The 16,291-nt window shown below is 41.0% G+C and overlaps 1 protein-coding gene across 1 annotated transcript in view; it reads left to right on the top strand.

Moving 5' to 3' along the window:
- Window positions 1–4,127, top strand: part of nt5c2b (5'-nucleotidase, cytosolic IIb) — a 31,513-nt gene extending 27,386 nt beyond the window's left edge. Inside the window, 3 exon segments of the mRNA XM_042104665.1 lie at window positions 594–654; window positions 1,335–1,511; window positions 3,815–4,127. Coding sequence (XP_041960599.1) covers window positions 594–654; window positions 1,335–1,511; window positions 3,815–4,042 — 466 coding nt within the window. The 3' untranslated portion in view covers window positions 4,043–4,127.
- The last annotated feature ends 12,164 nt before the right edge of the window (window positions 4,128–16,291 follow it).

Raw genomic sequence — 16,291 nt, 5'->3', positions numbered from 1 at the left:
TGTGTGTGTGTGTGTGTGTGTGTGTGTGTGTGTGTGTGTGTGTGTGTGTGTGTGTGTGTGTGTGTGTGTGTGTGTGTGTGTGTGTGTGTGTGTGTTCTCTTCAGTTTTTTGCTCTCTTTGTTTCTGAGCTTTCCTTCTGAATGAAACTCTTAAATGACTTGTTTTGAAGTGTTTTGATTTCAAGGTCCCTGTTTCTTTTCCTCTCTCTCCCCTCCCTTCCCTCTGTCTATCTGATGATAACACTCTTCTCTCTCTCTCTCTCTCTCTCTCTCCCCTCTCCCTCTCCCTCTCTCTCTCTCCACCCTTTGTCTATGTGATGATAACACTCCTCCTGTCTCTCTGATCTCTCTCTCTCTCTCTCTCCACCCTTTGTCTATGTGATGATAACACTCTTTTCTCTCTCTCTCTCTCTCTCTCTCTCTCTCTCTCTCTCTCTCTCTCTCCACCCTTTGTCTATGTGATGATAACACTCCTCTCTCTCTCTCTCTCTCTCTCTCTCTCTCTCTCTCTCTCTCTCTCTCTCTCTCCCCGTCTCCCCCTCTCCTCCACCCTTTGTCTATCTGATGATGAACATTCCACTCCTCTGCCCTTAGGCACCTGGACAGCAGTAGTAATGAGAGACCAGATATCAGTGCGATACAGAGACGGGTCAAGGTATGCAGGCATCGCAGCACACACACACACACACGCACACACACACACACACACACACACACACACACACATAAGCATGTCTATACACACACACACACACACACACTCACACACATAAACACACATAAGCATCAGGCTTGTGCAAAATTCCAGAATTGAATTGAAACTGGCTCTTAAATTCCAATTCAATTCTTGAATTTCACTTGCATTTCAATTGAGGTAGCAAACAGGAAGCAGAAATGCAATTTGAATTGTGCACAACCCTGATAAGCATGCGTACACACAAACACATACAAAAGCACACACACACACCCTAACTGACCTCATTTCATTTTCTTGAAATGGAAAGGTTAGAAGTGGATTTCTCTCATGCCCAAGCTAGTTGCATTTCTGCATAAACAGCTGTCTTCTCTGGGGACTTTGAAAGGATGCTTACTCCATCTAGAGGCCAATTCCCATTCAAATTAGAACAGGATTTGTGTGACCGTGTGATGTATTGACAGATAGAATAGCTTATTTATATGCAAACACCATCAGCAGACCTGTGTGACAACCATTCCTCTCTCTCTCTCTCTCTCTCTCTCTCTCTTCTCTCTCTCTCCCTCCCTCCCTCTCTTCACACATACACGCACACAAACACACAGTATCTCACTCTTATTCTCTCTTTCTCTCCCTGGCAGAAAGTGACCCACGACATGGACATGTGCTACGGCATGATGGGAAGCCTGTTCCGCAGCGGTTCGCGGCAGACGCTGTTCGCCTCACAGGTGATGCGCTACGCTGATCTCTACGCGGCCTCTTTCATCAACCTCCTCTACTACCCCTTCAGCTACCTCTTCAGGGCCTCCCATGTGCTGGTGAGCGCCGGTTGTGTTTGTTTGCTTGTATTTGTCTTTGTGTTATCAAACCTTATTGCAGTTCACTATAGAAAGTACAGTAAGCACAACAGAATTAGCCATTATGGATGGGAACACTTCAATAGAGAAAGGGATAGGATAAGCCCATACAGTATGTATCCTGTGGTTCATGTAATAATTGTAAGAATTAAAGAATAGCAATTTGAGTAAAGACATAAATAAGTAATATTTATTGCGCGGCGGTCATATAGGTTTAGCCAGTTTTTTTTTTTTTTGTCTTCCGGATTTTTTTTTTTTTTCTTCAGTAATTTTGTGTCAACGAGTCCCGGGACACTAAAAGACCGGGGTGCACGAAACTTGGGGGGCATGTAGCCCCAGAAGGATGACACGGGACCATTGTTTTTCGTTTTGATCCGTCGTCCACCCGCTGCACCGGGCCCCCCAAGGAGGGTAGGCCGGACACCGTTTTCTGTGAATATCTGGAGAACCGTAGGCCCTAGGATGACCAACTTTTTTTCGTATGTTGGTCTCAAGAGGCTATGTCAACCCATCCCATATCCACTTAGGCATAGCACCACCTAGTTAAAAATGAAAAGGCAAAAACGAGGCATTGTAATCGCACATATCTTTGGCTGACAAAACTGCACAGAATTTTAAGTGTAGGATCATTATGACACCCTCTGAATGCATGCCAAGTTTCATGGAATTCCGTTCATGGGGGGGCCATATCGGCTACACGTACACACACACACACACACACACACACACACAGATAAACACACACACACACACACACACACACACACCCCACACACACACACACACAGAAGCACACATATACACAAAAAACAAACACTCACTATGCACACACTCATTTCCATACACACAAGTAGGAGATGGAGACAAATTGAGTGATTTATTTATGTGGAGAGAATGTGCAGGACTGGGCAGCGGTCATATTTTGTACCGCTCCGTGGTACATCTAGTTTATTTATTGGTTAGTTAGCTAGTTTGTTTGTATAAAGACAATTGTCTCATTAATAAATCAGTGGTGTGTAAAAGGTGCAATTCCTCTAGCGCAGTGGTTCTCAAAGTGAGGGACGCACCCTACTAGTGGGGAACAGAGACATGGCAGTCTCTGGGGCGCGATGAAGTGGAGGATTTTTTTGTGCCCATCGTTAACAATGCTTTTTTTTTTATAAGGAAGATCATAGATTCTAAACAAAATAGTCACACACTCACAAGCGAACCCATAAACAGGCTGACATATGAATTAAAATAACATTTTGAACCAGTGGACCGAGACTGGAAATATAACATGGACCCAAAATGCAAAAAAGAAATATTTTTAAGTTAACATTTTGCGGGTTGATGGGGTCAGGTGGGGCTTAAAAATGCCCCTCCTCCAAAGTGGGGAATGACATAAAATGTTTGAGAAGCACTGCTACTAATAAGTGACAAGTGTCAAAACATGTCACAGTTAATGCTAATTTTCTTGTAGCTCGACTGGTAACATAGTGAGGTTTATTTCCCAGGGAACAATTACTAAGTATGTATTATCACCTCATATTGGTAGAAAGGATAGGCACCCTGCTTAGCAGGTGTAGCCACATCACACATCAGTTGAGGCAAACCCAATCGTTTCCTGTTGACATTCGCACACAGCCAGTCATGTCACTGAAAACAGACCAAAGACAAGGTTACCTGGGGAACAAGTGCCACAGTTGTGTTACAGCGAAAGTTGTAGGATAAATCTTTTGTAAAGATTAAAAACTATATATTCTCGAGTTTTTCACAGAGTGTGTGACCTCCCTTCGAATGCGCTGCTTGGCACAGTGACTGTAAGCCGCTTGCTTGGCAGGGAATGTGTGAAAGGGTCAGATAATTGAGTTCACTCTAGTTCAGCTCTCCTCCATTCACTTGAAGTCCATTCCATTCCATCCCATTTCACAGCGAGCTGATTCTGGGTGCCAAGCAGCCACACGTTAAACGAAGTAGCCTGAGTGTGCTCTGTATTTAATATCTAACATTTGGTAAATGCACTTAAAAAATCGTGAAAAGTTTTTTTTTTTTTTTTTAAAGCACGCACTAGGGGTAAAGGTAATGTAATTTGTCATAATATGTATTTGAGAATATGTATTATTTAGTAGAAGGTGTGGGACCTGCGAATCAAAGGTGACAGGGATGGTGGAAATCAGGCATGTTAGGGATGACTGGGACCACAGGTCTGCACATTGCCATACGCTAAGGCACAAAAGAGTGTGGAGCGGAACATGTTTTAAGAACGTACCGTCTTTCCTCAGATGCCTCACGAGTCCACAGTGGAGCACACGCACGTGGACATCGATGCCGAGTCACCTCTGGCCACCCGCAACCGCCACTGTGTCGACTGCAAGGACTCGGACTGCAAGCGCAACCAGATGACGCGCTCCATCAGCGAGATCAAGCCGCCGCACCTCTTCCCACTGACGCCCCAGGAGATCACCCATTGCCACGACGAAGACGACGACGAGGAAGAGGAGGAGGAGTAAGGCGATATCAGACCAGAGACATGCAAGCTTGATATTTTGTTTTGTTTTGTGTGTCTCCTGTGGTTTGTTTTCTTTTTTTTTTTTTCTAAAAAAAGTAAAAAATGTTAAGAGAAAAAAAACCTTCACATAAGAAAAGGAAAAAGGACTAACTTATATATATATATATATATATATATATATATATATATATATATATAAGTTATATAAAACAAATATATTTTGTTTTATATATATAAAACAAAGTTGACGGTCTGAGGTGGGATTGTTGGAGCTTGAATGAGTCTAGGATTTGAGAGATGTGAGGAGGAAGAAGACAAAGGAGTGCATCGCAGATGACTCCACGTGGATCAGAACAAAAAAATGTCACTTTGTTGACTGTGATGCAGTTGAGTCGGCAGTGGAGAAATGCCTTAACCCAAGCAAAAGAAATGGGAGGCACACCACTCTGTAAAGGCTAGGTTAATCAGAAAACATGGTTACCCTCTTATGAAATACAACAAAACAAAAAGTAAAAAAAAGGAAGTAATGTAAAGGTGATGTTGTGACACATTTCATTTTGGACCACTGATTCAGAGTAGGGCAAATGTAAAAAAAACTCTTCTTTGCTAAGGAATCACACATTATCCTTGTTCATCTATGACAGCCTCTCCATTCAAAGATTGCGGAGGCTGCCTACTGCCTTTCAAACAACCCTGACCCCAAGGAGTCTGCAGAAAGAAAGCATAGTATTTTTCTTTTTTGCCATGTCAATTTTGACTAAAGCACAAGCTTGCTTTTTTTGGACTTTTTTGGACTTTCTTTTGACCATTGCTGAAGCATTGAGTGGCACAGTTTTCTATTTCCTTTTTAGAAAAAAAAAGTGCACATGAAAAGATTGCAGAAAAAAACTCATGCTGCCTGTTACTTGGCAACCACTATAACTAAGGAACTGCATGTGGCTGTTTCTTTATTTCATTTTATTTAATCTTTTTTTTTTTGTTCTGGAAATGGGAGCCATGCAAACTGTGCATAGCACTGTGCTGAAATGTATGCTATTCAAAACACTATTTTGCAACTTCATAGAGTATTTTTTAAAGTGTTCAGAAGGCAAGACTGTTCCCAGACACAGCACTGTGGTGCAGAATGCTGTATCTCACTAAATAATTTCCAGCTCCCGGTCCATTCAACAGACAACAAACTGCACAGTAGTTGTTTATCCTCTTGGTAAATTCAAAGAGCTATTCCCAATTTACACCTATAGGAATAAGTGGCCTTGACATGCAAATACTGTAACTTGTTAATATGCCGTCAAAAGGGGACCTTGACAAGAATCAGAGAATCCACTGATGTTTTGTGCTATAAGCTTAATCTGTGTCGAGGCATTATGAGAGAAATATGTAAAGCTGTGGCATCTGTAGTGTCATAATAATTAGGCTTACATGTACAGAGATTAGATGCTTTGAAAGATCATAACTGTTCTCTAATCGGATCTGTTGAAGGCATCGCTGTATTAAAAACGTTATATATATTTTTTTTATCATTGATAATGTGCTTTTTGGGGGCTAGAAAGAAGTCTGCACAAGTCTTGGCTGTATACTTACAGTGTAAGAACATTTTGAAAGAGATTTTTGAGGGTGTGGTAGAGGGATACAAATTGAATTTGTAATGTTGAGTATTAGAATTTAGGTTCAGCCACCACAAAGTTTAAATGGTTGTTTTTTTTAAGAGTGTTGATTGTCCTAGTGTTTCTGTCAAGGTCCAACACCTGCACAACACGTTGAGACTGTTGTTTTCTGTAAAGCGTTTCTTATGCGAAGAACTTAACTCATATGTGAAACCAGTAATGAGTACCATGACCCCTAGGGTTGAGTTTCTTTCCTCAGTTACGTCTCAGCATAGAATTTACCATAGCAAGTGCAGAAACTATTTTTTCATAGTCCTGGAAAGGGAAGGACAATAATCCTTGTGGTTAATGATATGAAGTACAGGGTATAGCCTGTATGTTTTGTGAGAGATTGTGCTTAGAAGTATAGATTTTACCAAACATATTACTATGACTGTATTAGCCATTTTAATTTAGCTGTGATATTTTTTTTCTAAAGAATGAAGGGAGAACTATGCTGATTTGTATGCATAATCTTGACCCAATTTGGATAACATTTTTTATCTGTGGATTTCATGATTATTATTATTATATAGTTTTTTTTAATTTTATTTCTAATATAAAGTGCCCCCCCCAGAGAAAAAAATAATGTTGATTCAGTGACGGTGAAATGTTTTACATGCAGTAAGCCTATACTTGGTTAGATGTTTATGCATTTGGATGGAGTTTCAGATAATGATCATAACTGGAAATGCAAGCAGCTGCCATGATCACTAATACAAATATGCATTCACATGTCCTCTGGGACTGAATATGGGGGATTATGGTTTCTTGGACCAGTGTTGAGTGGAGTCCTGGCCTGCACTGCAGATTGAAGTACATTCTACATTCAAAATGCACTTAAACCCAGGACTCAATTCACATGGGCAAACTGAACCCCAACAGCCTGTGTAGTCGGGATTATTGTCACGAGGAAAAATACATAGGTGCCATGTTAGTCATCCCTGTTGGATCTCATTGTTATGGGAACTCAGTATTGTACATAAGGAAGGGGCACACAAGAATCTGGGGGTCAAGGTTCAAAACAGTGTTTATCTTCATTTGTAATGCAAGGACCGTATATAACACCACAAACTAGCAAAGGAATGTAAAGATTTGAACTCTTTGTTTTAGAAAGAAACTGTCAGCTTCCCAGTGAAGCGTTATTATTCATTTAGTTTACAACATTCTCTGAAAACATCCTTCCTGCTGTTCTAATTTCTTTGGAGGTTCCAAAAGATACTCCTTTACATTTGACAGTTGATTTTGTTTTTGTTTTGTTTTGTTTTGTTTTGTTCCCATCATATCTACTGTGACCATACAACGGTTCATGTTGGAGAGTGAAGACGGTTTGTAGCCTACAACATGCCTCTATAGAGTATTGTATAAATAGAACAAGGTGCCAAAACCCAGATTTGTTTGTTTTGTGCATGTTCTTGTATGTCCCTGAACCTATATTTTCCATAATGATTATATTAAATAAAAAGTGTACAATGGGAAACTGCATTGCTATGTATAATAAAGCTAATTTTCCATTATGAGTGTGCACATTGTATTGTTTCTCATGAAAGAACCCTGGACCGGTTCAAAGGTTCAAAATAGCCTGTATGTACATATTAGTGACTATTCTGTTTAATATAACTAAATTGTGGAACCCATGTTTTACCCAATCTAAAGCTCAGAACACATAGGCCTTTCATACTCTTTTAAATTATCTTGGTTTGGCCATTAAAAATAGTCTGCAGAATACTTATGTAAATGTAGGCTAATCAACCATTGCTTATTGTGTGTCTTCAAACTACTCAAATTCATAGGTAAGACTATTCAATAATTGAAACAACCTTGAGATGTCTACTACGCTAAGCCAAAATTTCAATATAAACTCCATTGATTTCTATGCTGGTCACGTGTTCCCTTCATGTTGTCACTGAGAAACCTTAGACAGCACGTGCACCTCATAGATATCTTCAAAAGGTAAGGTGAAGATAGACAGGTCATCTGCTGGAAACATTAGGCCTATTTTTTGGTCAACGTTTTCTCCATGGATTCCTGGTCAGAACCCCTATTGGAACAGATTAAAACTTGGGGCATGTTGAATTTTGTCCAAAAATCCAATATGGCCGCCGTATTCCAAAATGGCACATTTTTACACACTTTTTGCTATGCTATGGGGACATTTCCAGTAAAAACAGTGTCATTTTAGCAAAAAAACTGTCCTTTTCTATCAAATACATATTTACAGAGGATAACTGATGATTTTAAAACCCTAAGTATTTTTCTAACAATTTTAAATCATTAAAAAATTATAATTTTCAAATATTTGTCAAATTTCAGATATCATCAAACCTCTTACAGGTTAAAATACAGTTCAAATAAATTGGGTACCTTAATTTAAATAGATTAAAACATATGACATTTAGACATTTTCCCAAAAACTCAATATAAATTCAATAATATCCCCAAAATGGCGAATTTTTGGGCCTACACTTTTGGCTGAGCTAGAGGATTTTTCCCAATTAAAAACATTTTGACAAATATTAATTGATATAAGAAACAAGATAGTTCCATAAAGGTGATGGAATTATAAAAAATATTATTTTATCACTCGGCTAGATATATTGTTACTATTATAATTTATTCTATTATTATATTAATAATAATAATAAAAGTAATACTTAGAGCTGCTGAGAAAAAATGACGTAAATCCAGAGATGGAAATGATCTTAGTAACTACCAGTCTTTGCTATCACATTTTTCATTCACTGTTACTCTGACATTCTATCAGAGCAAGATTGAGAGCACAGCTGACAGAAGAAAACTTTTTTCAACTTTCAAGTCTCTTCTCAATCCTCAATCCAGTTACTCTATTTCACTGTCAGCAGATGACTTTGCAACATTTTCACTGAAAGTTGCTTAAATAAGTGCTCAGTTTGAGCCCATTATAGGAGAGCTTTGCCCTGTGAGTTGTTGGACTCTTTCTCTCCTCTTGATGAAGAGGTTTCTCTACTGCTTCAGCGAAGTCATCCAACAACATGTTCCTTCTTTTAAACAGGCAAGGGTTAAGTCTTTGCTAACAAAAAGTACACTTCATACAATTGATGAAGAACAACAGACCTGTCTCCCTTCTTCTTTTCTTGTTGGCTTTGGAGGAAGTGTTCTTCAAGCAAGTCTATTACTTCCTGTATCAGAACAACCTGCTAGTCTGGTTTCAAGAGTGGTCATTCTTCTAAAATTGTTCTGTCTGTGACTGAAGCATTGAGAGTAGCTAATGCAACCTATGTTGTTTTAACCTGGGTGGTTCAGCCCTGCACACGCCCGGACTCAAAAACAGTAGCACCTCAAATCAGGAGTCTGCTCAGTCATCAGTATTAATTCTACTAGACTTACCTGCAGCCTTTGGTACTGTAAACCATGACATTCTCCTTTCTACACTGTCTGAACTGGGAATTTCTGGGAAAGATCTTGACTGGTTTGAATCCTAACTTAAAGGGCGTTCTTTCAGTGTGTCTTGTATCAAAGTATCATGACCTCACCACAGGTGTGCCTTAAGGATCAGTATTAGGGACTATTTACACCACTTCCTTGGGTGAGACAATTCGCACCCATGGATTTGACTATCACTGCTATGGGGATGACTTTACCTGTCTTTACCACCTGAGGACTGTTTCCCATCAGATTTCTGCATGCCTGATAGCTTTTGGTGTTTCCAGCTAAAATAGCTATTCCCCAACAGATTACCATCCGGCTTGACTCCTCTTCACTAAACTAACTAGACTAACCCAACTAGACTGGCATGTAACTTTCCACACAACTTCTTGTGCAGGACAGGGTTATATCCAAACTGGACTATTGCATTTCACTGTTAGCTGGCTTGCCTGATTGTGTAGTAAGATCGTTCAATCAGCCAAAGAGGACACATGCAACTCCTCTCCTAGTTACATTGGCTCCCTATAATATACCTTGGCCTATAGGACACTTACTGGATCTGCTTACGGCTATCTCAATTCTATGATCCAGCTGTACATCCCCAACCACTCACTACGGTCATCTGATGAGCATCTGTCGACCAGCCATAAACGCTAGATCAAATTCTAGACTCTTTTCCTCAGTGGTTCCTCGTTGGTGGAATGAGCAGCCCAGTGCTCTCCGTTCCTGTGATTGTTTATGCCCAAAAATTCACCATTTTGGGGATATAATTACATTTATATTGATCTCTCCTAATAGGCTCATCAAACTGAGCACTTATTTAAGCAACTTTCAGTGAAAATATTGCAAAGTCATCTGCTGACAATGAAGTAGCTGATGGCAGTGGTGGAGGATTGAGAAAAGACTTGAAAGTTGAAAAAAGTTTTCTACTGTCAGTTGCACCCTCAATCTTGCTCTGATAGAATGTCTTTTTTGCAAGTGTAACAGTGAATGAAAAACATGATAGCAAAGACTGGTAGTTACTAAGATCATTTCCATCTAACTGTTCTAACTGGTAGCATCATCACCTGGTATGGGAACTCCACAGTTAGAGATTGTAGTACTCTGCAGAGAGTAGTGCGCTCAGCTGAACGTACTATAAGAACTCAACACCCTGCTCTACAAGATATCTATTCCAGTTGAGTACAGAGCCCAAAAGATCCTGAAGAACTCTTCTCATCCTAACAATGGATTATTCCTACCGCTGAAATCAAGAAGACGCCTATGTAGTCACAAAGCCAGAACTGAGAGACTCAGGAGTTTTTATCCCCAGGCCATCCGAACTCTGAACTGACACTATACTGACTTTGCACACATTCACTCCTCAGCACTCTCAAACATTTCCCATTTCTCACATCTGACTTTCTCCAACTTTTGCACATCTCCATAGAACTTTTTATTTATTATTTTTGATTTCTCCTCCATCTATCTACCCATGTCCTTGATTGCCTAGCCTTTCTGCCCCCCCCCCCCCCCCATCCCCAACACACACACAAAAAAACACACACACTTACATCATCACTGTCATCACCACACATACATAGAGCACACTGCTTGCTACAGTAAGCCTCCTCTACATACTTGCTGCACACTGCCCCCCCCCTCCCTACATACACAGCACATTGTCTTCAGTGGTGAAATTTGCTGACGACACAACTCTGGTGGGTCTCATCACCAAGGGCGACGAGACTCAATACAGGTTGGAGGTCGACCATCTGACCACGTGGTGCAGGGACAACAACCTCCTGCTGAATGTCAGCAAGACCAAAGAGATTGTTGTTGACTTCCGGAGAGGTCACACCCAACACCTGCCACTGACCATCGACGGTGCTGTGGTGGAGAGAGCGAGCAGCACCAAATTCCTGGGGGTGCACATCAGTGAAGACCTCTCCTGGACCACCAACACTGCATCACTGGCGAAGAGAGCTCAGCGCCGCCTGTACTTCCTGCGGAAACTCAGACGAGCAAGTGCTCCACCAGCCATCATGACCACATTCTACCGAGGCACCATTGAGAGCATCCTCTCCAGCTGTATCGCTGTGTGGGGCGGAAGCTGCACTGAATACAACAGGAAAGCCCTGCAGCGCATAGTGAACACAGCTGGAAGGATTATTGGTGCTTCACTCCCCTCCCTGAAGGACATTTACACCACCCACCTCACCCGCAAGGCGACCAAAATTGTGAGTGATGCAAGTCACCCTGCTCACAATCTGTTTGATCTACTGCCCTCTGGGAAGAGGTACAGAAGCCTGCGCTCCCGCACTACCAGACTCACCAACAGCTTCATACACCAAGCTGTAAGGATGCTGAACTCTCTCCCTCCTCCACCCTCAGCTACATAACATCCTGGACATTGGACCCACAATGGCCGCCTGCACTACTCCACTTGCACACTTGCACACTTGTACACTTTACAACTTGGTGTTGTTGTCCTGAAAACACAACACTTCTGCTGCTCTTACATAACTTGCACCACTATGCCACTTTCTTTCTTACTTAGGTCAAACAGAACTACCCAAGCCTTTTATTGGCCTGACTTTGCACTAGTATTTTATTGACTGTCTATGCACAATTTCAACCAAATTTTGCTGCTCTTATTTTTTTCATTATTATATGTGCCCTCTTATTTACTTATTTACTTACTTTTTTGTTTACTTGAATGTTATGTTTGTCTGTGGACCAAAATTGGTAAAATATGTCTTGTCTTCACCGTGGGATAGTGAGAAACGTAATTTCGATCTCTTTGTATGTCTGGAACATGTGAAGAAATTGACAATAAAGCTGACTTTGACTTTGACTTTCAGGATCTTCTCCAACACACATCCTCTACATACTTACACCACACTGCCCCCCCCCCCCCCCATCTCCCCTACATACACAGCACATTATTTCATCAGGAAGCTTCTCCAACACACATCCCCAACATACTTACAGCACACTGCACCCCCCCTCCCCCATAAATAAATGCACAAACAGGCTGACACCAGACATAATTTCACTGCATTTCTTATTTCCAGTAACTATATGCATGTGACAATAAACTTCCTTGTATCCTTGTATCTCTGGATTTACCTCATTTTCTCTCAGCAGCTCTAAGTATTACTATTATTAATATAACTAGATGTACCACAGAGCGGTACAAAATATGACCTCCGCCCAGTCCAGCACATTTTTTCCACAAAAACAAATCACGCTGAAAGGCCTATATGATTCTAACTGTCTCACTAAATTGCATTATCCACACTCAATTCTCACTGGTATCTGCTAGACAACAAGTACCAAAACATGATTAGTTCATAAATTTCACATGTAAAATTCATTTTATACAACCCCACCTCCATCTTGCCTGTTCATAATTCTGAGAAATTCTTGATTGTTTGTGTTATGTTTATGTTATGTGTGTGTGTGTGTGTGTGTGTGTGTGTGTGTGTGTGTGTGCGTGCTTGTGTGTGTGCCTGCGTATGTGCCTGTGCATGCAAGCGTACATATGTCTACTGTGTCATACGTATGATTACTGTGAATGTATGTGTGTGTGTGTGTGTATCTGTTTGTGCACATGTGTGCACATGAAATGGGTTAACATGACCCCTGGAGGCAAACATAAGGAAAAAAATTGTCATCCTAGGCCCTACAGTTCTCAAGATATTCACAGAGAACTGTGTCTGCCCTACCCTCCTTTCGGGGGGTCCAGTCCAGCGGGGGGGCTACAGATCAAAACAAAAAATGACGGATCCATGCTATCCATGTGGGGGTACATGCCCACCAAGTTTTGTGTACCCCGGTCTTTCAGTGTCCCGGGAATCCTTGTTGGTGTACGTCACTAAATGTACACATAAATTATTTTATTGTAAGGCCCCCCATGAACGAAAGTACACAAAACTTGGCATGCATTCGGGGGGTGTCATAATGATCCTACTCTTTTAATTTCGTGCAGTTTTGACCTTGTCAGCCAGAGATATTGTGATGAAAACACCTCATTTTTTACTTTTTTGTGTTTAACTAGGTGGCGCTATACATGAAATGAGTGGTTATGGAATGGTTTGACATGGCCCCTTGAGATCAACATACAAAAAAAATGGTCCTCCTAAACCCTACGGTTTTCGAGATATTCACAGAAAACTGTGTCTGCCCTACCCTCCTTTCGGGGGGTCCAGTCCAGCGGGGGGGCTACAGATCAAAACGAAAAACGATGGTTCCATGCTATCCATGTGGGGTTACATGCCCACCAAGTGTCGTGTACCCCGGTCTTTCAGTGTCCCGGGAATCATTGACGGAAATTTGGGCATGCGAAAAAGAAAAAAAAGAAAAAAATCTGACTAAACCTATATGACCGCCGCTTCGCTGTGCGGCGGTCATAATAATAGTAACAATATATCTAGCCGAGTGATAAAATAGTATTTTTTGTAATTACATCACCTTTATGGAACTATCTTGTTTCTTATATCAATTAACATTTGTCAAAATGTTTTTAGGAAAAAACCCTCTAGCTTAGCCAAAAGTGCAGGCACAAAAATTCACCATTTTGGGGATATTATTGAATTTTTATAGCCTAGAAATCTAGACATACCCTAGCGGCTGCCCGGGCTAGTCTAGCAACTCTCCGTTGGCTTGCGTGCTGGAAAAATTAAACTTCGATAGGGCCAATCACATCGTGTATAGAGTCGTTGGCTTAACATAATGATTGATGGCAGAGTTGCAACGGTTCGGCGTGAATTCCCTGCTACTAGAAAACAAGGAAAATGGATGTTGCTGTTGGTGAACAACGTGACATGAGTTAAGCTTTTTTTAAGTTGGCAAAAGTTTGAACTAGCCAACTAGCTCCGCTGGTGAGAAAACGCATGGGACTCATGAGTTGTAGCGCTATCCTATTGCGAGCAGAGCGAATTTGAAAGACAACCGATTATCCCGCTCCTCGGACTGAGCACTGCAAACGGTGAGTCCCCAGACCCTAAATTTTAATGTGGGTCTGGCTCATCAGGCTAGAATTTATATTGAGTTTTTGGAAAAATGTCTAAATGCCATATGTTTTAATCTGTTTAAGTTAAGGTACCCAATTTATTTGAACTGTATTTTAACCTGTAAGAGGTTTATGTTTGAAGGAAATTTGATGATTTCTGATATTTTACAAATATCTGACAAAATTATAATTTTTTAATGATTTAAAATTGTTAGAAAAATACTTAGGGTTTTAAAATAATTTATCCTCATCAGTTATCCTCTGTAAATTTGTATTTGATAGAAAAGGACAGTTTTTTGCTAAAATGACACTGTTTTTACCGGAAATGTCCCATAGCATAGCAAAAAGTGTGTAAAAATGTGCCATTTTGGAATACGGCGGTCATATTGGATTTTCATACTGGAATTCACCCTTCGCTAAGCCACACCCGAAAACCGCCACAGGCCAATCGTGGCTTAGCAACCCGTCACTAGGCACGGGAGGTCTGACAGGCAGGGTTGCCAGATTGGGCGGTTTTGCAATCTATTTTGCGGGCAAAAATGGGTTTGGGCGGGTGTATAAAAATTGGGCTGGTTTCGGATCAGTTCGGCGGGTTTTTGTAGCCGAAACAAAGGCACTTCAGACCCTTCTTCCAGCGACCGTCTCTGGTCAGCAGGTAGCAGTCTCTCACTCACTCACTCACACACCCTCTGGCTGACGTGCCCCCCTAAACTCACAACAGACACTCTCAGCTCACGTCACCTTATGTATCGAAACATGCATTCTAATAGTGCATGGTATTTCCATAACCGCGAGATATGCGCTTCACAATGACCGCAATTAGTTGTTAGATATTAACAGCAGACAGTAAAGCCCAGCAGTAATTTATCCAAATTAACACATATTTCAAGTACCATTCATGATGTTGTCAAATATTGAAGTTGTGGGAATTTTAAGCTGTATGTTTCTTTCGTCCCCCATGTCGTTTCATTTATCCCGGTCTGGAGGGACGAATGAAACAAAACGCATGTTCGATTTCTCCTTAAATAAATCCTGAATGGTTTTGTTCAGAGCTGAAAATGCAACTGTATTTGACAGAGGACCGATGTAGTTTGCTTGTGACAAAATATTAGCTTTCAGTGTTTTACGATGTCTTTGTAAATTACGTTTAATTAAAAAGTGTTTCAGTCCGGTTCTCTCCTACTCTGGCGCAGACCGCCATTCAAACACACAGCTCGCGGGGTTTTCAAACTTAGCTAGCTGACTGACAATGTCAATATGCCAAAGTGGGCAAAGAGCATTTTGTCATTACAGTCAATCTCTTCATGAGTGTGCACACTGCTGAAAGATTACCTACGAGACAGGATGGACTTACCCCTTCTTTCAGGGTTGATGGATGTGCGCAGGTCTTGCGCGAATGGCTTGACATAGGACTACGGCCCACGTTCCGTCCAGCCCGACAGTTGTTGAGGAAGTTTGACAAAGCCTAGGCCTACTAGAACTTTTTAATTATTTTTAGGCCTAATAACAATTGCTCAAAGCGATTTTCACGAAGGGCCTAGGGCCATAGGCCTATGTTTTTTGTGTAGAGATGGCCCATGCATGAACGTTCTGCTTCTGCAAAGAGCGCACTGACACCTCTGTTCGTTCAACGCGACTTTCATGAAAACTAGGATTAACTGCCTGTCAGGTAGGCCTACTAATTGTTCTAAATTACAGGTGTCAAACTCAAGTTTGCCTTTAGCCTATATCTGGCGTATGAAAATATTTTTTGCGTGTAGTTGCCATGCATGGACGCACTGCTTCTGCAAATAGCGCACTGACACTGTCCTAAATAGCCTATTCAGTGCGATTTTCATGAAAACTCTAGGCCTAACTGCCTGTCTCAGGGAATATATAGCGCCTAGGTAGGCTATTAATTAATTGTTCTAAATCACAGCTGTCAGACTCAAGTTTAACTCAAGCCTTTAGCCTACATTTGGGGTAGGCCTATGAAAATATTTTTTGTGTAGCCTACAGTTGGCCCACCAGTTATGAACGCACTGCCTCTGCAAAGAGTCGACACCCCTGTTCTATAATCAATGCGATTTTCATCTAATGTTATACATGAATATGCATGTGTCATGTTGCTATTATACATAATTGAAATGTTGTGCATTAGGCTATTTTGTATGTTCATATATCCACTCAATGTTTTTATGTTAGGCTAGCCTACTGAATGCTTTTG

Source organism: Alosa sapidissima, chromosome 9 (assembly GCF_018492685.1).
Source record: "Alosa sapidissima isolate fAloSap1 chromosome 9, fAloSap1.pri, whole genome shotgun sequence".
NCBI lineage: Eukaryota > Metazoa > Chordata > Actinopteri > Clupeiformes > Clupeidae > Alosa > Alosa sapidissima.
The sequence above is the reverse complement of the archived record's forward strand: the minus strand, read 5'-3'. Positions and strand labels throughout refer to the sequence as shown.